Below are 25,098 nucleotides of genomic sequence, written 5' to 3' on the forward strand. Positions count from 1 at the left end.
TTGAATTTGTTACTATGTTTATTTCTCCTTAATTTAAAACATATTATTGACAGTTGAGGAGAGTTTTTCTTGATCAATGGTGTCTTTGCACAAATTGTTATGCTGGCCGAGTGCAGTTGTTCACTCTTGTAATCCCAGCACTTTGGGAGGCCGAAGTGGGCGAATAGCTTGAGGCCAGGAGTTTGAGACCAGTCTGGCCAACATGGTGAAACCCTGTCTATACTAACATTATAAAAATTAGCCAGGTGTGCTATTGCACACCTGTGATCCCAGCTACTCAGGAGGCTGAGGCACAAGAATCGCTTGAACAAAGGAGGTGGAGGTTGCAGTGAGCCAAGACCATGCCACTGCACTCCAGTCTGGGCGACAGAGTAAGACTCTGTCTCAAAAAAAAAAAAAAAAAAAAAAAGGCTGGGCGCGGTGGGTCACATCTGTAATCCCAGGACTTTCGGAGGCCAAGGCGGGCAGATCACCTGAGGTCAGGAGTTCGAGACCAGCTGGACCAACATGGAGAAACCCCGTTTCTACTAAAAACACAAAATTAGCCAGGCGTGGTGGTGCATGCCTGTAATCCCAGCTACTCGGGAGGCTGAAACAGGAGAATCACTTGAACCCGGGAGGCGGAGGTTGCAGTGAGCCGAGATTGTGCCATTGCACTCCAGCCTGGGCAACAAGAGCAAAACTCTGTGTCAAAAAAAAAAACAAAACTGTTAGGCTGCCTAATAATCCCTAACACCATTGTTCATCAATCAGCCACTAAAAAAGGTAAAAAGTTAAAGACAGAGTAGTTCAAGCAAATAACTAAAAACAATGCTTCTAATATATTAAGTGAGAATATTATTACTCAGGATGTTTCATGGATTTACAGTATGTAGAATATACCTCCTATAGCATCAGATAACTCCAAACCCATTTTGGTTCGGTATCACTATAAAAATAAATTATGATTTTATACAAACTGCATCAAAGTGGGAAGACATTGATGAAATCTGCAAACATACCATATTCCATAGACCGTTATTAATAATGTCACCTCCAGTTGTGATTTTGGATGTATGTTCATTCTTAAGCTGAACTTCAATCTTTCCACCACGAAGTGCAATCAGGAGCCATGCTGAGTGATCGATAGATTCTGCATACAGTATCACGCCTTGTGAATCGTATGTCCGGAAATCAAATTCTGCTGAAAATCTAAAAAATGGACAAAGAGGGATCCTTAAGAGTGAGAAATACAGAAAGCTCAATGCATTTTTCTTTATTTCTTATACCGACAAACAGTAACACGGACAAAGAGTCAACTATTTATTTCATTTTCTGGAATTAATAAAAGAGAAGGGCAGAATTAGATGGCTCATGTATTATCTCTGGCTCCATGTATGTTTAAAATTAAGTTATTATATTTTCTTGCTTATTCTTGGAAACTTTTCCCCAGAGAACAGATGCTTTGGTAATTTGTCATCTTTGTTTGGCATATGTTTTGAAAGCACCTTCCAAATGCTGGAATTAATACACATGTATAAGTATCAGGCATACTATCTCTCTCCTGGAGCCTTTTATACACTACATAATCTAACATTAAGAAGTGGTAGTTTGTTTGTGTTTTTGTTTTTGCTGCATCCATAAGTGATCATAAAATGTGTTACAATTTCATCGTTGGTTTATTCATCAAAAGACATATTTTCCCTATAATTTCACCTGTCAGGAATCACTCATGGAGATCTACAAGATGGCATATGGATGATTACAGACATCATTAAGCCTTCGTGTGTGGTAAGAAAGGTAAATTTTAAAAACTTAAAATATATCTATTAGCTTTCCTAAAATAAGCCACTCTAGTAGAATACACAGAAGGAAAACTTAAAAGATACAGTCTACCCATGTGTTTGGGGGTATCTGAGTGCTGGCAACATCTGCTGCTATTAAGACTCTAGACATATATGTAGCTATTACAGGGGAGAAAAATCTTAGGATGCAGGATGTAAAATAACATGTGCTGATTCAGTATCCTTAAAACACTTCAATGAGAATCAGCATTGAAGTTTCCAAGGGACTAGCAAATTCAAATGATTGACGAAAGACAAACATGGAAAAGGAACAATAGATGTATAACTATTAGTCACCTAAGTTAAAATACAGGCAATTTAAGTTAAAGAGTCTGGACTTCAGATAATTGCTAAATTAGGCAGGACAGAATCCCATACTCTTACTGCAATATAAGAGTAATAGTAATAGAGGCACCATTTGCAATGGGGCACAGATCTCCCTCAAATGGAACAAAGAAAAGGTGACAAAATAAATGTTTTCATCTTTAGAATTCTAAAGAAATGCTAAAAAGAGGTAAAATGTGGAGTAAAGTATGCTGGATGGATAACAATGTAGTAGGAACTTACTGAACTCAGATTATATAAAAAAGAACAGTTTTGCTTGGAATAAGGACTTCTATCCTCTTTCATAACTATCTGAGCATTTTGCGGATGTGAAACGATATTATCTTGCCAAAATCCAAATCTGTGTATGCTCAAGATCTTCCAGCAGTTGATTCTATTATGGAGATAACTTCCTTTTCTTTGTAAAATCAGGCTAAAATCGTATTTCAAAGAGTCATGCTCTGCATATTTTGTTTCTGGAATATATAGTGATTCATTACAATGGGGAACAATTCATTCTTTTTCACAAGCATGGTAAACTGGAAAACAGAGTGAATTTGTTGACATTTATGTAGGGAAAGTATTTGATCATGAGAAACTGATGTAAAGAAATTAGCAAAAATAAATAAAAGCACTAGTTATTCTTTGTGTTGATCACACAGGTAGCAGTTTATAAAAATTCATCAAGCTGTACATTTAATCTAATGTGTACATTTCTGTACATACTTTATATTTCAATGAAAAGTTTAAAATAAATAAATAATAAATTCTGGAAAAAATAATTTGGCCAATTCCAATCCAATGTTAGAGAATAAACTACTGTGAATCGTCAGTTAGAAATGAACACAGTCATCCCTAGGTATACATGGGAGATTGGCTCCAGGACCCCGGGATGGTATCAATATCCACAAATGCTCGAGTCCCTTATATAAAATGGCATAGTACTTGCATATTATGCACATCCTCCCACGTACTTTAAGTCATCTCTAGATTATGTATAATACTTGATACAATGTAAATGGTATGTAAATAGTTGTCATACTGTATTGTGTTTTATTTGTATTATTTTGCATTGTATTGTCAATATTTATCGTGGTTTTTTTTCTGAATATTATCGACCTGAGGTTGGTTAAATCCACAGATGAGGAACTCAAGGATATGGAGGATCAATTGTATTCCTAAAAGTGTTATTTACTACAACTAATATTTTTCTCTCTCATCCTTATTATTCTCAGAGCAGGAAAGGGTTTTCTCCAATCTCTATCATTAGAAGATATTACTTGCTCTGTGATGTCAAAGGAAAAAAAAATCACTTATTGGGAGGAATAAAGCATGGAAGGAGCCCAGTTGCTTAAGTGTTTATATAAGTTATTGATCTTAGAATAATTTTCAATGTTTTTAATAATGTCTATGAATTTAGTTATTTAATGAGTAATCATTCATGCATCTGACATCAAATTCTAAACATGCAAGCTTACTTAATTTAAATATTTTAAAATTTGAACTATATACTCTGTCTCAAGTATTTTTCCTTCTCATTATTCCAAAAAAATTCCAATTTCTTTCTCCTACTTCCAGCAATGTATGCTTCTTAGAAAATCTGATAACTAAAGTACAATTATGGCAGATCACCTGGGGTGATCACTTGAGGTCAGGAGTTCAAGACCAGCCTGGGCAACATGGTGAAACTCTCTCTTTACCGAAAATACAAAAGTTAGCTGGGTGTGGTGGCTCATGCCTGTAGTCCCAGCTACTCAGAGGCTGAGGCAGGAGAATTGCTTGACCTGGGAGGCGGAGGTTGCAGTGAGCCAAGACTGTGCCACTGCACTCCAGCCTGGGTGACAGAGCAAGACTCTGTCTCAAAAATAAATAAAGAAAACAAAAATAAAATGAAATAAAAATTGGATCTAAACATTGCTATAAAAATAAAGTGGAATCAAGACTAAAAAACATAATCAATTATTTCATTTCTGAACTCAATCTAACTACAATAATAATGGATAAAGTATTTAGATAGCCAACTAAAATTATGCAATGCATGTCTTTAAAATGCCACTTAAGCAAGTTTAAATTTTTTCCTTAATAATTTTGAACATAATGAAATTCTAAAAGCAATACTGAGTATTTTTTATTACTTCGTTTTCATAACATGTGTAAAGAGTAATGGAAATTTCACAAGTACATTAAATCTACGTTCCCAGCTTCTTAGTAAATATGCACTTTCTACAAAAGGAAGAATATGGAATAAGGTAAAATGTTAATTGGGGAAAGTCAGCCTAGAACGACTCAAAAAGGTTTTAGCATGAAAATTATACGTGTGAAGGAATAAATTAATTTTAGGGCTCCCCAAATCATCTGATCGGTAATATGACTACATTATCTGATAGGTAATATAATTTCACACATTTCAAACCTTTTCAGCCACTTTTCTCCTGCCCTCATCTGCTTAACCTCTAGAAATTATCATTGCTAGTGGTTCCTCACCTGCTGATTTCTGGCAAACGAAATTTTAAATATAAAACAACCCCTGCAAACTGTTCCGCCAAGTAAAGTAATTCATACTTTGTGTCAAGGTTCAAGGGAAGGCACACTGAAACAGCCTGGAATAAAAGAAACCAAATAAACAACAAGAAAATCAAAATGCATAGGTTAGTGCTGAATGTTTGTGTGAGGCCATGCATTCTTGTTTGGTTACTAATGTATCATCTGTAACACACTAAAATAATTAAGAATATTTTGGGTAATAATAAAGACATATCTTCCACTTCCTTGTACAGTCTATCTATAAAGAATACGTGGGTTTTAAAGTCTCGTTCAATGTGCACGGTTTTAGATCTTTGTCTTTAATACTTCTTTTGCAAATTTTAGTCCTAAACACAAACTCTCCCAAAACCAATATATATTTCTTTAACTGTCAGGTATAATATCTTCCATGAATTATGTCTGAAAATTATTTTTATTTGAAGTCAGAAATAGGTGTAAGAATTAATGTACCAATAAACAACACCTCATACATTCACTCATTCATTTATTAAGCAAAAGGTTTCTGAGTAAGAATGTGCTATCTAGATAGTAAAGGGAATACTGGAAAACATGAAGGAAATAAATATAAATTAAGATCTCATAGTCTCCAAGGAATTTACAAGAAGATTATTTAAAGTCAACACATATGGTATCAAGTATTTTCTTCTAAGAGTGAAAACAAACATTAAAATGAAAAGCTTTTAATATATAAATGATTGAGCACATATGAGGATATCTTGAGGAGAATTACGTACATAGCACTGTATTAAATATAGGCCCAGAAATAACATTTTGTTTCCCATTAAAACTTTAAGAAATCTATTTCAAGGCAGATGGTGATATGTAAGTACACCAAATACGGAAATAACAAAGGACTAAATTACAAAATAGATGTTCACACAGCATGGCATTTCAATTAAGTAGTACCATACCAAAATTACTACACATGCCAACTAGCTTATTTCCAGGTAGGGTGCATACTACTGAATGTGACATTTTTCCGGACATATACAGCTTTGTCTTGGCAACAGATATAGAAGTATGTATGTACACTTAAATCATTATTTAGGCATTTTTTATGGTCTGCCTCATAATTATATACAATGTTGCCTCTACTTGTCAAAAAAAACACGCAGGAAAAAAAAGAGCTCAGATGGTGACATTTATTTCAATGAAGTAAAAACGAGCGCCTACACCCAATATTCAATTCCTGGGTCAGTTATGCATTAAATCTAAGTAACTAAAAGCAAGTCTGAGAGACACAGATTAAGAAATCAACCTCTCTGAATTATGATATACTTAAACCCCACTAAATCCTAGAAATTGTTAAAAGTGTATGTTAAAACTGCACTTGTACCCTCTGAAACTTCATGAGCACTTTACAAACACTAACATGCCTAAGACATGATCAAACTAGTCAGAGTGGAATCCAAAAAAGTAGACAGTGGAAAATGTTTTCACTTAAGTTTCTATGGGAGACTTTTTTTTCACAATGAGGGCTATTAAACTCAGCTTTTCTTGATTTCTTAAGTAAACACACACGTTGTATTTTATAAATGTACAGGCTACAGATAAGTACTCTCTAAACTGTGACTCTACCCTCTTTTTTTAAACTCAGCCACTAATTATCCCCAATGTGTATGACTTATGTGGCCATAATTAGAAAATAATCATGACTTATAACCTGCTTAAAGCTATAGCAATTGTTGTAGAACATCTGTGTTTTCCTGACTTAACTCAGTTATGTGAAAATGAGTATGCGGATCTCTCATTTTAGGAAACAGGGGAGCAGTTAAGCAGTGTAAAGTGTTTACCTCACAACTCTTCTGATCTTGGGCAAGTTTGAATCCTTTCTTCCCATCACAGTAGCAAGTGTAACCTCCAGGGTAATTGACACAAAGCTGAGCACACATGTTCTCAGAGCATTCATCTATATCTGAGGTAAAAACACACACACACACACATGCAAACTTTAGTATCTCCTAAATGTTCAATCTTATAGGCACAGGAATATTATGATTGTAGTATGAGATAATCAACGATAATCGAACGTTAGGGAAAGAAATACTATGACATCAAGCTACATTTAAATATAATACTTAACGTGAAAATTTAAATGAGTTACAAGTATAATTTTTATTTATTTACATATTTGAAACTAAAATTAATTTATAACTTTCGGTGATTAAGTATAACAATTCTACCAAATTTCTCATTTTGAATTTGAAGAAAAAAAGATTGAGAATCTCAACTTAACTGTCATTTCTGATTATTTCAATTCCCTTGAGATTGCCTCACAATTCATTGCTTTGAGAAAAAGAAAAAAGAAATGGGAAGGGGAAGAGGAAGGGAGAGGAAGATGGGGAAGAAGTAAAGGAAAAGAAAGGTAGGGAAAGGAAGGGAAGAAAAGACCACTTTAACTGAAGGTTGATGCAGTCAGGAATTAAATGACAATATCAAGAACATTAGGCCTCTCATAATGCAATAATTAATGGTGGCAGAGAATTTAGGGAAATATCTTTATTTATCTTTCTGTTTTTTTGTTTTTGTTTTTTTTTTTTAAAAAAAACCTCATTATGATGTAATCTCCCATATTACAAAATCTATATGGTCCCTGTCCCTACTCCATATTTTGAGAAAATCATTCTTGGAAATTTATAATATTATGTTGAAGCAAACATCTGTCTCAGAACTATATAAGATCATTTACATTTTCATTGGATATGCCCTATGACCTTTAAAACTCCACAAGTTCATAAATGCTATTATTGAATATATTCTCATAAAATAATTTAAAATAGATTCCCAAAATTAATAATCCTTCAATAGTATTAAAATTGCATATTATTAAATTTATAGATCAGATAAGAGTCATATACAAATCTTTTATAAAAATATGTCATTCATTAAATAAAACTACAATACAGGGGATGAAGTTGGCTAATGATAATTTTGCAGACGTGTAGAGTTGTCCATGGTAATTTCTATCTGCAATGGTGGGAAAGGAGAAATGTGTGTGTGGCGGGCAGGGGAATATTTTTGGTGAGTGCAAAAGGAGATAGGACATCAAAATCTCAAAAGCAGCATACGTAGTTAAAAAATATATTGTAAAATTATTATTGATTTAGGAAACTTCATAGAGACAAGAAACAAGAGTAGACGTTACTTCCATCAAGATAACTAATAAAAGAAAACTCACTGCTTAATGGTTACTGCTTAAGAGTTTTTGTTTGGGCTGATAAAAAAGTTTTGGAAATAGCAGTGATGGCTGCACAATGGCAAGAATGTAATTAATGCCACTGAATTGTACATTTAAAAATGGTTAAAAGGGTACATTAAAACTGTACTTGTACCCACAAATCTATTTTTTAAAAGGTACACTATACGTGTGCGAATATACATACATATATGTATGTGTATATATATATTTTCTTATGTATGTATATACACATATATATATAAACACACACACACACACACAACCACAATAGAAAAATTAGTATTGATTAGTTCCAGCCATAGCATTAAATCTGTTTAAAAATTTTAAAAAATCCAAAGGAAGGTATGAGATAATCTGTATATCATGATAAACAGACCTACAAACAAACAACTATAATATGTTGAAGCTTCTTGGGGCACACAGGGCAGAGCCACTGCAGTCACTCGAAGCAACAGCACCTCCAAGGGGTTGCCCCAAACCCACAGGCTCTGACATTACTGATCAATGTTTCTTAAATTTCTAGTGTATTGTTATCATTTCTTTATCATGAGATAATAGAACTGTGTCACTTTTTATTTTAGAATAAATGACTTATTTATATATGCCCAGAAATATCACTGAAAAGCTTGGAATAAAAACTAAAGTTTTTAACCATGCTCATTGTCTCACTCAGATGACTTTTAAGCTTGTGTCTTTCTTTTCTATCTACTGTTTTTCCTTCCAAACTGAAATTCTCTTTATCTTTGAATATAATGTAAATGATGTGAAAATATGTTTATCTTGTTTTTATCACACATGGAGGTCTCCAATTCATAGGTAGCGCAAAGGGCCAATCGGCGCACATAACACTAAACTTAAAGACCATGTGTCTTACATACTTTTACTCTGGAAGAAAGCCAATGATTACCCAATTGAACAAGCTATACTAGGGATAAGAAAATATGACTGTTGAAGTCAAACAAAACCAATGCTTTCAAATATCAGTTCAGGCTTCACACACACCCTCTCCACAATCAGTAATGATACTACCATCATTCTACCTTCACAAGACTTTGATTTGAGATTATATCTGTAGCCTTCAGGGCATTCACATTCAAAATCTCCTGGAATGTTCTTGCACACAGCTGTGCCACACATGTTTGGCTTCAAAGAGCATTCATCCACATCTATAAATAAAATAACCATATTAAAAAACATTTTTCCCATACCAGCAGACACTAGCAAAGAACCCTTGATTTGTGTTTCCTAGACTAGTTTAATATACGTAATGAGATAACAGATTGGCCTTCGGACAAAAAAACATTAAATCTATCATCATATGTTAGTTCACTAAATATGATTTCTTTCTACAAATGCATAGGGAATTTGATTCATGTTTGCCATGTTCCTTTCTAGTTATGTTAAGAAGGAGAAAGCTTTAAAAATATTCTTATCTGCCAGGTTGTGGTATGAAAATAAACGGAGGTCTTGAAAACAGATTCACTCCACATTATCACAATTATTTTTTGTACATGGGATAGCTCATCTATTCTACCTTCTTTGGAAATGAACAAACATCTAATTTGTACACTACTATTGCCTAAAGCAGACGATAGTGATTCAAATTTAAAACAAGATTAAGGTCTCTAAGTACTTATAAATCTGCAGTTAATCCAATATGAATTTAGTGCTAAATGAATATTCCAGAAATTTCAGATGCATATATTATAGTGCAAAATGAAGGAGACAACATATTGATAGTAACTCGTTACTCGACGAGCACCTGTGAAGAAAACAAAACACGCGACAGAAATAGTTCAATGGAGATGTAATTATTATCTCTTCTGCGTGCTCTCTGTGGAGAAAGACAAATTCAGAACAGAAAATATGTTTTCTATTCCAAAAGTTGACTGCCTTTTTTCCAGATTAATAGTCAAAATTTAGGATATTATTTAAAATAACTTGCACAAAAATAATAAAACCAGTTTCCTTGTAGGAATTTTTCTATATTTTGACTGTATCATTGTCAACATCCTGAGTGTGAAATTGTACTATCATTTTGTAAAATATTACCATTAAGGGAAAACGAGGTAAAGGGTAGGTATATAGCATCTCTCTGTATTACTTCTTACAACTTCATGTGAATCTTTAATTAATTCAAAGTAAAATATCCAATGTTTTAAAAAGAGCTAAAAACTATGTTTTTGAAATAAAGTAAGCCTGAGCAACAGTGGGACACTGTCTCTACAAAGTTTTTTTCTTAAATTAGCCAGGAGTGGCCGGCCATGGTGGCAGTGCTGTAGTCCTAGTACTTTGGGAGGCCAAAGTGTTCGAGACCAGCCTGAGCAACATGGTGGAACCCCACTTCTATATATTAAAAAAAAAAAAAAGGAAAAGAGAAAAAAATTAGTCAGGAATGGTGGCATGTGTTCTTGTTACTAAGGAGGATAAGGCGAGAGGATCACTTGAACCCAGAAGTTAGGGTGCCTTGAACTATGATTGCACCACTCCACTCCACCCTGGGCGACAGAGGGAGACCCTGTCACTAAATAAATACATAATAAAATAAAATAAAATCAGTAAAAATAGGTCACTAAGTGTATTTGGTTTGAGGCATATTGCAGGGAATTATTTAGATCATACAAGTTTAAGTTACAGTACATTGGTTTTATGACTCCACACCGACATCTGATGTCTGATTGTAAAGTTTTATTCTTTCAGCTGGGCACAGTGGCTCATGTCTGTAATCCCAGCACTTTGGAAGGCCAAGGCGGGCAGATCACTTGAGCTCAGGCGTTCAAGAGCGGCCTGGTCAACATGGCAAAACCTCATCTTTACCGAAAAATGCAAAATTAGCCAGGCGTGGTGGCGTGCATCTGTAGTCCCAGCTACTCGGGAGGCTGAGGCAGAAGAATCACTTGAACCCGCAAAACAGAGGCTGAAGTGAGCCGAGCTCACACTACATACCAGCCTGGGCATCATAGCGAGACTCTGTCTCGAAAAAAAAAAAAAAAGAAAGAGAAGAAAAGGAAGAAGAAGAACAAGAAGAGAAAAGTTTTATTCTTTCATCTTTAGACAGTTACTGGCAACTGGATCCCAAGCATTTCTACATCGTGGCAAAGGTCCCATTGTAATAGTTTTTTCTTGTTGTTGTTGATTTTTCTTTCTTTCTTTCTTTTTTTTTTTTTTTTTTTTTTGAGACGGAGTCTCACTCTGCCGCCCAGGCTGGAGTGCAGTGCCCGGATCTCAGCTCACTGCAAGCTCCGCCTCCCGGGTTCCCGCCATTCTCCTGCCTCAGCCTCCCGAGTAGCTGGGACTACAGGCGCCCGCCACCTCGTCCGGCTAATTTTTTCTATTTTTAGTAGAGACAGGGTTTCACCGTGTTAGCCAGGATGGTCTTGATCTCCTGACCTCGTGATCCGCCCACCTCAGCCTCCCAAAGTGCTGGGATTACAGGCGTGAGCCACTACGCCTGGCTGTAATAGTTTTTCATATATTCTTCTATCTGTTTTCTACTCTATTACTTACATATCATGGGTAAACAATAATGTAAATAAATATAAGAACAGATGTGGTCATCAGGAACATTCCTATTAATAAGAGCACTTTTGTAATCATTTACATATATATGTGTGTATTAACTGAGTGGATAAGAATTAAAAATACTTTTGAGTTTTTAAAAAGTCACGAATTTGGCCAGGTGTGGTGGCTCATGCCTGTAATCCCATGACCTTGTGAGCTTGAAGTGGATGGATCGCTTCAGCCCAATAATTTGAGATCAGCCTGGACAATGTGACGAAACTCCGTCTGTATCTGTACAGAAGCTACAAACATTAGCCAGGCATGGTGGTGCATGCCTGTAGTCCCAGCTACTTAGGAGGGTGAGGTGGGAGGACCTCCCAGGAGATGGACCCTGTAGTGAGTTGAGATCATCCCACTGCACTCCAGCCTAGGTGACAGGCAAAACCCTATCTTAAAAAATAAATAAATAAAAACAAAAATTCTTTAGAAAGAGACTATTAAAGTATTTAAGTGTAGAAGTATCAGTGGGTACTATTTGTTTATAAAATGCATATGGTATCCAGCATCGTGATGGTTTTTCTATAACTCATGTTCTAATGACAGTCTTATTCTAAATAGTCTCAAAATCCAAACTCAAATAGACCTTCAAATAGGCGGATAAAAGATACATGGTCACACATTGGGTAGCTGTTTAGAAGAATTTGTTGTTAATGTGTTCACTTTAGAGTCATTTAACTGCAGTTTAAATAATACTACAATAAAGTTTATCATGTTAAACACTGCTATTCAGTAAGAGATAGATGATTTGAATATGAATCCAATTTAGGGCTTTACCAAAACATATATAAAATAAAGAGTTGAACAAGAAATTCACATTTTAACTTCCTTTTTTTTTTTTTTAAACATTTTAGCAAAACAAACAAACAAAAAGTAGTGGAGGAAAGACTGTTGATATTAATTGTATCCAGTTTCTAAAGGAAAATTTTAAGTCCAGGTGGGAAATCTTACTTTTAGTCATCCACACACCTGGTATGAATATTTGATGATTTAGTCATAGCATTAACACAGCCAAACTGAAAGACAGTATACAGAGAGAAAAAAAAGTCAAAATGTAGGGATAGGAAAACAATGAAAAATAAAAGAAATACACTAGTAAAATGACTTGTTAGAAAGCTAAACAGGGAATATTTAAGACTGAAGAAGAAAAACGAGTTATGACCAATGATATGATCTTAAAGGCAGAAAGAGAAAGAAACTAGATCTTCTTTTCTTTCCCAAAACCACAACAGGAAATGAGGTGCCAGTCGAAGGGCTGATATTGGAAATCAGAAAATTATTTCTGAAAAGAAAAAATAAAATACAATGGAAGAGGTTATTGCAGTGGATTTCTTTTTATGACTATTTATCTTACTAGAAGAAAATAAAAAATATGTCTGAAGACAGAAGATAAACAATGATTTTATAATGAAATTCCTTATTGAAACATGCACACAAGTGTGTACACACACATACAATAAGAAAATTTTTAAAAATCACGTTATCAGTACTGTAAACTAAAATACATGCCAGGCACAGAGCTCCCACCTGTAAACCCAACACTTTGGTAGGCTGAGGCAGGAGGCTCACTTGAATTCAAGATCAGTTTGGGCAACATGGTGAAACCCCATCTCTACAAAAAATACAAAACAAAATTAGCTGGACACGGTGGCATGCACCTGTAGTCCCAGCTACTTGGGAGGCTGAAGTCAGAGGATCAATGAAGCTCGGGAGGTCAAGGTTACAGTGAGCCGTGATAGAGCCACTGCACTCCAGCCGGGGAGACAGAGTGAGACCCTATCTCTCAAAAACAAACAAAAACTAAAAAGCAGTTCCACAGTATCACAAGGCTTCAATATGGATAAAAATGTGTTAGTATAAGCACTTACAATCATTTTTCCAAAAATGTGCTAGTAAATTTTCTGTAACTGGGATTATTCTCATACAGTAAATGCATTTTAATTCTACCATCCTGCTCTTACCTTTACAGTCTTTCTTATTTGAAAGCATAACAAAACCACTTTTACAGGAACAGTGGTAACTTCCAGGTGTATTATCACAAATTTGACTGCAACCTCCATTTATATTTGAGGGATCTTTGCATTCATTTATATCTAAAACAAGGAAAAAACGAATTATTTTTAAAGTAACATAACCTGCAGAGAACTTTTCAGGAGACCAATCCTGATGAGCTGGGGGGCGGGGGTTGTTATACATACCAAATTCACACTTTTCTCCTTGCCAGCCTGGTTTACAAGTACAAGTGAAAGAAGCTTTTCCATCTTTGCAGCTCATATATCCATCTTCATTGCATGGCAGAGGACTACACTGGTCTGGAATGGCTGAAGGAAATAGACATCTATTTATTTTTTTAACCTCATGTCATGATAAAAGAAAATTGTGTGCACTATAATAAAAATCCTGAAGCCTGGAACCAATGGAAAAAAAAAAAAGCACAACTCCTCCCTTTAAATAATACTTTTCTTAAGTTAAAAAGTGAGTCCATTAGGTAAATCTTTATAATTATTTTGTAAAAATAAACTACAGATGGCAGCAGTGGCCCATCTAGAGTGGCTGCTGTTAAGATGCCAGCTGCAGTAGGGAGGTGGGCCAGGGTCTCCCACTCTCCACAGAGCAGGTAGGAGCCCCACACTCCCCGGATGCTGCTGCAGCTTCCCTGTCGTGGCTCTGGACCCGGGTGTCTCTGTGCTCTTGGGGGCCTGCTCCCGCTTCCAGGCTTCTCCCTGCAGCAGGCATCTGCCCTGATCTAAGAGGCATGGCTGGGGCTGCACGCGCCACAGAGCTGGTGAAAGCCAAGGACAAAGGGGAGCCCCACCCCTTCCAAACTGGTGGGACAAGAGTCCCCTGAGTGCAGCTGCAGCTGCCCAAGCCTGGCTGTAAACCTGGGCATCTCTGTGCTCTTGGGGGCCTGGGAAGGCCCATTGTGCCCACCACAGGCTCAGAAGTGCCTGCTCCTGCTTCCTGGTCTCTCCTCACTGCTGGCACCCACTCTGGTCATGGAACAAGGTTGGGGCTGAAGCCAGCTGCTGTTGTAGCCCGGCCAGGTGGGCATAGGCTCAGGGCAGTGCTAAAATGCCAGCCCCCTGCCCCCTCCAGTCTTTGGGCTCCAACAAGCATGGGGGGGAGCTGACAGGGGTGCTGAGGGCAGCTCAGTGCTGGCCTGCAGGCACCCCCTTGGCACAAAGACCCTGGGTGCCATGCACAGTGGCAAGAGGTAGACAGCTGCCTGTGTGGAAAAGGGTGGATCCCCCATGAAGTCCCACCTTCAGACTGGGAAAGGCCTGAGGCCTATGGGCTGGGCTGCCAGTCCTGCTGACTGAATGGGGAACTCTTGGTGCTTTTTCCTGGGCCCACCCGTGGCAGCCCACGGACCAGTCTGCATGCACTTTCCCCATCTGAAGACCATAAAAACCCTAGACTCAGCCAGAATAGAACAGATATACAGACGACCAGCTGCAGAAAGGAGCTACCACCTCCAGGGCCTCCTCTCTACTGGGAGCTGCAGACATCGAATGACCTGTCTGCAGAGAAGAACCACCCTCTCCAGGCCCTCCTCTGCTGAGAGCTGCTGATGGGACAACCAGCTGCAGAGAAGAGCCACCCACTCTAGGCCTCCTCTCTACTGACAGCTGCAGAGACAATGGGATGACCTGGCTACAAAGAGGATCCACCTGCTTCAAGGCCTCCTCTCCGCTGAGAGCTGAACACTTGATGGGACAACCTGCCTACAGAGATGAGCTACCCACTGAGGGTCTCCTCTGAGCTGTTCTAATGCTCAGTAAAGCTCCTGTTCATCTTGCTCTCTCTACTTTTCTGCATACCTCATTCTTCATGGATGCCGGACAAGAACTCAGGCAAAGGCACTACTGGCTACAGAAGTTTCCAGACAGAAAAGCAACATCCCAAAGATTCCATAACACTACTTTTACATTGCAAATATATACAGTATTTTGCAACTGAAATTTAGATATTTTTCCAAATATATTACCTCATTTGAGCCTTAGAACAATCCCATGAGGTAGACAGAACAATACTATTCTCAACAGTAAGAGAAAAAAGAGGTTAGGCATGATGGCTCACACCTGTAATCCCAGCACTTTGGGAGACCAAGGTAGGCCAAACACTTGGGGCCTGGGCAACAAGGTGAAACCCTGTCTCTACTAAAAATACAAAACTTAGCTGGGCATGGTGGCACACTCCTGTAGTCCTAGCTACTCCGGAGTCTAAAGTACAAGAATTGCTTGAACCTGGGAGGCAGAGGCTGCAGTAAGCCAAGATCATGCCACTGTGATAGAGCAAGGCTCTCTCTCAAAAAAAAAAAAAGAAAGAAAGAAAGAAAAGAAAAAAGAACTTAAAACTTTCAATTTGGGCTAAGACTATGTAACAAGGAACAGATTTATCTTCCTGCCTTAAATAAGTAGAACTTCAGTCTAACTATGTAAAATAATTATTTTTCAAACATTGGAGAACAGGAAGGAGAACATCATGATTCCTAAGGAAAAGAAAATAAACAAGCTGAGACCTACAATTGGACCACATTACTGCCTGGAGATAGCTTCTATGCAACAGTGCAAGAAACACAAACAGAGCCCAGTGGTCTCCCTGGGTTGAGAAAACAAATATTGGAGTTTGGGGAGATCAAATTGGAATTTTGCTGGTCAGAGTACTATAAAGGCAGAGAGAGGGAAAAAAAAATATGTGTGTATGGAAAGAGAGAGGAAAAGAGAGAGAGAGAGAAAGAGAAAGAGTCTCTAGAGATCTGCAAAAAGATCCCCTAAGGTCTTTGGCTGAATGATGATTTGCACAGGAAAATTTCCAGAGCTCATAGAGGGATAAGGATAGTTTGTTTAGACTACCCAGACCTAAAATATTTCATAGTACAAAGGGCATCAGGTAGACTCCTCACAAGGACATAGACTTATTATTGAAGCTAAATTAGTTTTAAGCTAATGGCTACTCAGGATCGCCTTAACAGAGCTTAAAATCAAACCTCAAAAGATTTGTTTTTAATGTATTCCACATAAGTTACCTAAATGCCACAACAAAATCAAACACTGTTTGGAAGAAGACAAGAAAATCCAGGACCCAGCAACATAAGCTGTAAGCTTATTTTCTTTCCTTAGGACTCACAGCGTTCTGCTTCCTGTTCTCCAATGTTCATAACCATTATTTGATATACTTAGACTGAAGTTCTACTGATTTAAGGCAGGAGGATAAACTTGGTCCTTGTTACATCATCTTAGCCCAAACTGAAAGTTCTAAGTTCTTTTTTTCTATTTATACTGAGAACAGTATTGTTTGTTTGGTTCAGTAAACAATTAAAAATAAGTAAGAGTCAGATGCAGTGGTTCACTCTGCACTTTGGGAGGCAGATATGGGAGGATCATTTGAGGCCAGGAGTTAAGACCAGTTTTGGCAACATAGCGAGATGTAATCTTTAAAATTAATTTAAAAAATAAATTCCCCAGCTGTGGTAGTCCATGCCTGTTGTCCCAGCTATTTGAGAGGCTAAGGTAGGGGGATAGATTGAGACCAGGAGTTTGAAGTTACTGTGAGTTATGATCATACCACTGGACTCCAGTCTGGGTAACAGTGAGATCTTATATCCAAATAAAATAAAGTATAATGTAAAATTAAATTAAATTAAGAAAATAATAGGCATGTAAAGAAACAAGAAAAAAAATTATAACCAAGAGAAAAATCAGTAGATGAAAATATATCTAAAATGAAAGAGATGACCAAAAATCAGAAAAATAAATAAATAAAATTATTTTAAGTGCACTCCACATGTTCCAGTAGTAAATATAGGCATGATGAAAAAAAATAAAATAAAATAGCAGATGTGGAACAGACCCAAATGGGACTTATTGAGATGAAAAATAGACTATATAAAATGAAAAATACACTAAATGGGATTAAAAGTAAATTATCCTTGGGAGAAGAAAAGAAGAGTGAACTTGAAGATATAAAAACTATCCAAAATCAAGGAAGGACAGATAAGAAGTATAAAAACAATAAATACATAAATAAACTGATAAATAATTAGAGCATGAATGACTTGTTAAACAATATCAAATGGCCTAATACATGTTATTGACATTCCAAGAGAAGAGGAAAGATAGCAGGGAAAAAGAAAAAAGAAATTTGAATAAATAATAGTAAATCGTTTTCTAAATTTGACGAAAACTATGAACATGCAGATCCAAGAAGCCCACTAAACACCAATCAGGATAAACCTAAAAATACTATGTCAAATTAGAGACAACCAGGGAAAAAGAGAAATCTAAAACACAGTGCATACATAGAAGAAAAAAAAAACTAAGAATAACAGTAGTTTTCCCATCAGCATCTATTCAAGTGTAAGGACAATGGAGAGACATCTTTGACATACTGATGGAACACTACCAACATGGAAGTCTTTACCCAATAAAAATATCTCCCCAAAATAAAGGCAATATACTATTTTTTAATTAAAAAATATGAGAAAGACTGGGCACGGTGGCTTATGCCTGTAATCCCAGCACTTTGGGAGGCCAAGGCGGTCGGATCACAAGGTCAGGAAATCAAGGCCATCCTGGCTAACAGGGTGAAACCCTGTCTCTACGAAAAATACAACAAATTAGCTGGGCGTGGTGGCAGGCACCTGTAGTCCCAGCTACTTGGGGAGCTGAGGCAGGAGAATGGCATGAACCCGGGAGGCGGAGCTTGCAGTGAGATGAGGTTGTGCCACTGCACTGCAGCCTGGGTGACAGAGCCAGACTCTGTCTCAAAAAAAAAAAAAAAAAAAAGAGAGAGAAAAATCCATCTTCATCAGATATGTAGTATAAGAAATGTTAAAGGAATTTCTTCAGGCAGAAGGAACATGTTGTCAGATGGAAATGTGGATCTATAAAAAAGAATATGGAATGCCAGAAATGGTAAACATATGAGAAAATACAGAACAATGTTTTCTGGGACAGGTGCCAATGGCTCATGCCTGTAATCCTAGCATTTTGGGAGGCCAAGGTGGGTGGATCACTTGCAGCCAGGAATTTGAGGCCAGCCTAGGCAACATGGCAAAACCCTGTCTCCACAAAAATACAAAAAAATTAGCCAGGCCTGTAATCCCAGCTACTTGGGAGGCTGAGGCACAAGAATGATTTGAATCCAGCAGACAGAGGTTGCAATGAGCTGAGATTGTGCCACTGCACTCCAGCTTAGATGACAGCACAAGACTCTGTCTCAAAAATAAATACATAAAACAATAAAACAATATTTTCTCATTTGATAATCTATTTATAAATTAACATATCATGGAGTTTATAATGTATAATATTAAAATGTAAGGCAGAAACAACACAAAAAAATAAAATAGAGGAAATGAGGTCTGGCACAGTGGCTCATGCCTGTAATTCCAGCACTTTGGAAGGCCAAGGTAAAAAGATCACTTGAAGCCAGGAGTTCAAAACTATCTAGGCAACAAAGTGAGACCCTATCTCTACAAACAAATTTAAAAATTAGCTGGACATGGTGCTACATGCCTGCAGCCCTAGCTACTAAGGAGGCTGAGGCAGAAAGGAAGAAGGATTTGAGACCAGGAGTTCAAGGCTGCAATGAGCTATGATCACCCCACCACACTCCAGCCTGGGCTAGAGAGTGAGATCCTGACCGAAAGAAAAAAAAAAAAGAAAAGAAGAAAAGAAAAGAAATGAGTAAAAGAAGTTTGAGAAGCATAATTAATAACAGAGGAGATAAAATGGAAAAATGTAATCAACTTCCAGCCCCACGCCACCCCACAAAAAAAAAAAAAAAAAGAAGGGAAAGAAAAAAAAAAAAGAACAGATGGGATTAATGGACTTTAACCATCATCAATGGTAACATTAAATGTAAATGTTTACAGTCTAACACTCCACTTAAAAGACAGACATTGTCAGATTGGAGAAAACAGCAAGACCCAAAAGAAACTCACTTGAAATATAAACATACTGGTATGTTCAAAGTTAATGGACAGAAAAGTAAACCATAAAAACACTAATCAAAAGAAAGCCAGAGTGACTATATTAATATAAGATAGATTTTAAAATAAGGAATATTAGCAGAGAAAAAGAGCAATATTAAGAAGTACAGAGTAGGGCCTGGAATGGTGTTTCATGCCTGTAATCCTAGCAGTTTGGGAGGCCCAGGTAGGAGGATTGCTTGAGGCCAGAAGTCTGAGACCAGCCTGGACAACACACCCAAGACCCCATCTCTATAAAAAATAAATTAGCCAGGAGTGATGACATGTGCCTGTAGTTCCAGCTACTCAGGCGGCTGAGGTAGGAGGATTGCTTGAACCTAGGAGGTTGAGGCTGCAGTGAGCCATGATTGCACCATTGCACTCCAGCCTGGGCAACACAGCAAGAGCTTGTCAAAAAAAAAAAAAAAGTACAAGTAAAGATCAATTATAGTGCCTTGTTTATTTTCTTCCTAAACTATCAAAGCACTTTATCAATACGGCAAATGACATACTATTTGTTTTTTATTTGTAATTTCTGTCCCCTCATCACACACTGCAATAGTCCCTTCATTTCTGCACATTTGCACACCAGCTTCTCAACTTCCCAATCAACCATACATGTTCTTCCTATCCTTCCAATACTTCCAATACTCCCAATACTGCCAATATTTCTATCTCTTTGCATATGTTAGTCAAAGAAAATTTTTGTTGTTTAATAAATAAATAAATAACCAACCTAAATAATGCCTAATTAATTCCACAATTTTTTAAAAAGTCTTCATAGGATCAAGTTTTTTGAAACGTGGTAATACATTAGGTATTAGTTAAAAATCACAGAAAACAAACTAATAGAAAATTTTTATCAAAACTATTATTCTTCTGTTCTTTGGTAAATTTTAAGAAAAGATAAAGCATGAATTAAATAATTAAACATACGTGTTCAGACAAACTGTTCTACCTGTGTAATTGCAAGCACTTTAAGTTAGAGAAAAACACAGTTAAATGAATATCTAGAGAATGTCAATGCTTGATGTAAAATATTCTCTGAACAAACATCACAATTTATATCTGCGGTTGCACCATTTGCTTTTACTAATTTACCGATTTCCCAACAAAGAGTCAAGAATAATCTACCAGAATTATCATTAAGCCCCTTGTGAACTTCAGAGCAAGAAAGCTAATTTGATTCATATAACATTTTCCACGTTTATATTATCAGTGCCAGAAAGTTAGAAGAATAAACGTGGCTCTACTTTGAGCTATTAACCTACTGTAACATTTAGTCACACTACTTGATTATGCAACAACAGCCAAAATAAAGCCATTGGGAATAAAAATTCTGAAGCTGTTGACCTAAAGCTTACTAAAACAAAGAACCCTGTTCAGTTTAAACATTAGGCAAAAAAAAATTCATTTTGAGTAATACAGCGGCATTTACAACCACAAACAAGTATTTTAAATGCAGTTTGAAAATACTTCTTTGCTGGACATACAACCCATCAAAGGATCATTTCTCGATTTTGAAACATTAGTTTACATTAGCATGGGTGTACTTTACCTACAGAGTCTTTGTTTTGTTTTTTCAATAGATGGTAGAAGTGCTTACCATTGACACAGCTTCTCAGGTCAGGATAAGCATCAGTTGACTGGCGTGCAGCAGTGAATAACCCAGATTGAAAAGAGCGAAGACAAACTGAAAAGAAAAACGAACATAATCTTCTTAGACACACATACTTGATCTGAATTCATGGTAGGAACCGTCCCAAGAGGTAGAATATTTATGCTCCTGTGGATTCACAAGATTCAGCCTTCAAAATGCAACACTAAACGTTTCCATCTACCTTTTTGCAAAATTAAAAATCTACAAGTAAGATGGCAACAGATACAGAATCATAAAAAATAGGTCTGTAACAGCTTCTTCTCTCTGGAGAAGAACCTTAAAGTCAGAAGTGAAAAAAACCTTGATTTAGCACAGAAATTTATTGTCATATATGTTTTTAATTCCATAGCAGAAACAAGATGTTACTCTCAAATCTATTGACCAGAGTCTTATTTATAAAGTATACATAATTAAGTCAATAGAATCAGTTCGTGTTTCTACTTGCTATAGGCTACTTTGAATTCTTCTAATGTTGCCCTGAGATTAATACAATAATATTTGTATAATGCTTCTATATTACAAAACAGGTTTACTTCATTCCCTTCATTCCTCACTACAACGCTGTGAAATCAGATATAGCAACCTGGTAGATATTGCTAGGAAACTAAGAAATGACAGCTGGAATTGTAAAGATGAAATACTTTGCGACTTTAAGGTAACTAGAATTAGTGCCAAAAATATATTTCTTAACAGGCATTAAAGACACTATATGTATTACTTCATTGTTCAGACAGTCACCGACTTACTATAAAAAAAGATGGTGTTTTACTTAGCTTTTGCCAAGTAACAAACCACCCCCAAAATTAGTAGCCTAAATAATCACTGTGTTTTTCTCATGATTTGTGGGTCAAATATTTGCAGAGTTTGGTTGGGTTGTTTGTCTCTGCTGCCAATGGAGTCAACCAGGATGGCTGTGGCAGGGGACTGCTTCCTAGATGGAGCTAATGTTCTTCGGCATCTCTCTTTCCATGTGATAGATCATGCTTCAAAGTTCTCCGTGTGGGTGTTTCCCTTAGCATGCTGGTCTTACAGTGGCACTTCTTTCATGACAGCTAACTTCTAAGAGAGAGAAAGCCAGCTGCCATGGCAGTTATGGGACATTGTATCACTTCTATCATATTATATTGATCAAAGTGGTCCCAGGATCCACCCAGATTCAAAGGGTAGGGTGTGGGTGGGGGATTTATTCTACCTCTCGATCAGGATATGGCAAAATGACACTGCAGAAGGGCATGTGGAATGGGAGACATTTTTGAACTATCTTTGGAAAAATATAATTTATCACAGACAGATGAAAAGATTCATTTGAAGTCAGTATGTGTTTAAGTTACCTATGGCTGCTATGACAAATTACCACAAATTTAGTAGCTTTAAATAATAAAAATGTATTGTTTTACAGTGCAGAGAGTCTAAAACCAAAGGGCTAGCAGGGATCCATTCCTTCTGGAGACTTCAAGGAAGAATCCCTTTCCTTGCCTTTTTCAGCTTCTAGAGGCATCTGCATTCCTGGGCTCGTGGCCTCATCCTTGTATGTCTACCAATTCTTGCTTTGTCAATTCCATATCCTACTACTGCCTCTGACCTCCTGCCATCCTGTTATGAAGACCTTTATGGTTTTATCGAGTCCTCTCAGATATCCCAGGATAATGTCTCCATCGAAAGATCTTTCATCACATCTGCAAAGTCTCTATTTGCCATATAAGGTAACAGTCACAAGTTCTGAGGATTAGGACATAGATATGTTTGGGGTGGGGAGGTCTAGGCAGGGTGGAGTAAGGAGGTCATTATTCAGCCTACCATGGTGAGTCAGAATATCCTCCCAAGTAAGTCTTACCTTACACATCATGGGGGTGTTTCTGGAGCCCCTATCTTAGTCCACTTTGTGTTGCTATAACAAAATACCACAGACTGGCTAATTTATAAAAGAAATTTACTTCTCCCAGTTCTGGAGACTGGGAAGTCTGATATCAAGGTACTTTGGCATCTCATGAAGGCCCTCTTGTTACACCATCCCCCAGCAGATGGCAAGAGAGTTGAGAGGGTGAAAGAGCAAGAGGCCGAACTTGCAGCCTCCAGTCCTTTCATAATTGGTGTTGAGGGTGGAGCCCTAATGACCTAAACACCTCCCATTAGGCCCCACCTCCCAAGACTGTTCCACTGGGAATTAAGTTTCCAGCATATGCTTTTTGAGGGTCACATTCAAGCCTAGCATTTGCTCCAGCCCCCAAAATTCATGTCCTTCTCATGTGCAAAATATATTCATTCCATCTCTGTAGCCCTGATATGGTTTGGCTGTGTCCCCAACCAAAATCTCATCTTGAATTCTAAACTCCCCATCCCCAAGTGTCAAGGGACAGATCAGGTAGAGGTAATTGAGTCCGGGGGGCGGTTTTCCCCATGGTGTTCTCACAAGATCTGATGATTTTATGTATTTGGTAGTTCCTCCTGTGTTCATTCTCCTTCCTGCTGCCTTGCGAAGAAGGTGCCTTGCTTCCTAATACGGTTTGGCTGTGTCCCCACCCAAATCTCACCTTGAATTGTAATAATCCCCATGTGTCAAGGGCAGGGCCAGGTGGAGATAATCGAATCATGGGGGCAATTTCCCCCACACTGTTCTCATGGTAGTGAGTAAGTCTCACGAGATCTGATGGTTTTATAGATGGGAGGTCCCCTGCACAAGCTCTCTTGCCTGTCGCCATGTAAGATGTAACTTTGCTCCCCATTCACCTTCTGCCATGACTATGAGGTCTTTCCAGCCATATGGAACTATGAGTCAATTAAACCTCTTTTACATTACAAATTACCCAGTCTCAGGTATGTCTTTATTAGCAACATGAAAATTAACTAATACGCTTTCCCTTTGCCTTCCGTCATGATTCTAAGTTTCCCAAGACTTCCCCAGTCGTGCTGAACTATAAGTCAATTAAACCTCTTTTCTTTATAAATTATCCAGTCTTGGGTATGTCTTTATAATAATAGTGTGAAAACAGACTAATATAAGCCCCCATGTCTTAACTCATACTAGCACCAACTCAAAAGTCCGAAGTCCAAAGTCTCATCTAAATCACATGTGGGTGAGATTCATGGCATGATTCGCCCTAAGCAAATTCCCACCAGCTATGAGTTTCCAAAATGCAGTGAGATAAGCATGATTCCATTACAAAAAGGTAAAACAGGTAAGACCAGTAACTGGTCCTAAGGAAGTCCAAAACTCATTAAGAAAAACAACATAAAATGTTAAAGCTCTAATACAGTTTTCCTTGACTCTATATCCTGACTTCTGAGCACACAGGGGTAGGGGTTGAGATCTCAAGACCTTGGCCAACCCATCCCTATGGTTTTTCTGGGTGTAGGCCATGCTGCGGCTCTCACAAGTTGGAGTCTTTTGCCTGCAGCTTTCCAAGACAGAAGTTGCATGCTGGTAGCCCTATAGTTCTGGGCTCTTGGGGCTTCCCAACTCCCATGGCTCCACTAGGCATTGCCCTGGTGGGGGTTCACTACAGTAGCTCTGCTGCTGTAACAAGTCTCTGCCTGGGCACCCCCAGACTGTCCATAATAACCTTTGACATCTAGATGGAGGCCACCATGACCCCACAGCTCTTGCATTCTGTGCACCTGCAAAATTAACACCGCATGAATGCCACCAAGGCTTATGAGGTATGTACATTCCAGAGTGGTGGGTTGAGATGCACCTAGGCCCACTTGAGCCATGTTTGGGATGGCCAAGGGACACTGTGCTGAAATTCAAGCAGCAGAGTCCCTAGGTCGTGCTGAGCAGTGGTGGTCCTGCAGGTGCCCCTCTGGAAACTGTATCAAGGTCCTGCTCTGGGCCAGTGATGGCAGAGGCAGCCTCAAAAATCTCTCAGATGTCTTTGAGGTCTTTCACCCATTGTTTTGAAAAACAGCACCTGGCTCCATTTATTTATTTATGTATTTATTTTAATTTCAACAGGTTTTGGGGGGAATAGGTGGTGTTTGGTTACATGTATAAGTAAGTTCTTTCATAGTGATTGCT

At 37.6% G+C, this 25,098-nt stretch overlaps 1 protein-coding gene across 3 annotated transcripts in view; it reads right to left on the bottom strand.

Annotated features, from left to right (window-relative positions):
- PROS1 (protein S) overlaps nucleotides 1–25,098 on the bottom strand; it is a 100,732-nt gene that overhangs the window by 19,537 nt on the left and 56,097 nt on the right. For all 3 annotated transcript variants that reach the window (XM_025377156.1, XM_025377157.1, XM_025377158.1), the window contains 7 exons: nucleotides 21,030–21,116; nucleotides 13,647–13,769; nucleotides 13,410–13,541; nucleotides 8,931–9,056; nucleotides 6,485–6,606; nucleotides 4,632–4,747; nucleotides 1,002–1,191 (listed from right to left, as the gene is read on the bottom strand). In XM_025377156.1, coding sequence (XP_025232941.1) covers nucleotides 1,002–1,191; nucleotides 4,632–4,747; nucleotides 6,485–6,606; nucleotides 8,931–9,056; nucleotides 13,410–13,541; nucleotides 13,647–13,769; nucleotides 21,030–21,116 — 896 coding nt within the window. The remainder of the gene's footprint in view (nucleotides 1–1,001; nucleotides 1,192–4,631; nucleotides 4,748–6,484; nucleotides 6,607–8,930; nucleotides 9,057–13,409; nucleotides 13,542–13,646; nucleotides 13,770–21,029; nucleotides 21,117–25,098) is intronic.

Source organism: Theropithecus gelada, chromosome 2 (assembly GCF_003255815.1).
Source record: "Theropithecus gelada isolate Dixy chromosome 2, Tgel_1.0, whole genome shotgun sequence".
Taxonomy (NCBI): Eukaryota; Metazoa; Chordata; class Mammalia; order Primates; family Cercopithecidae; genus Theropithecus; species Theropithecus gelada.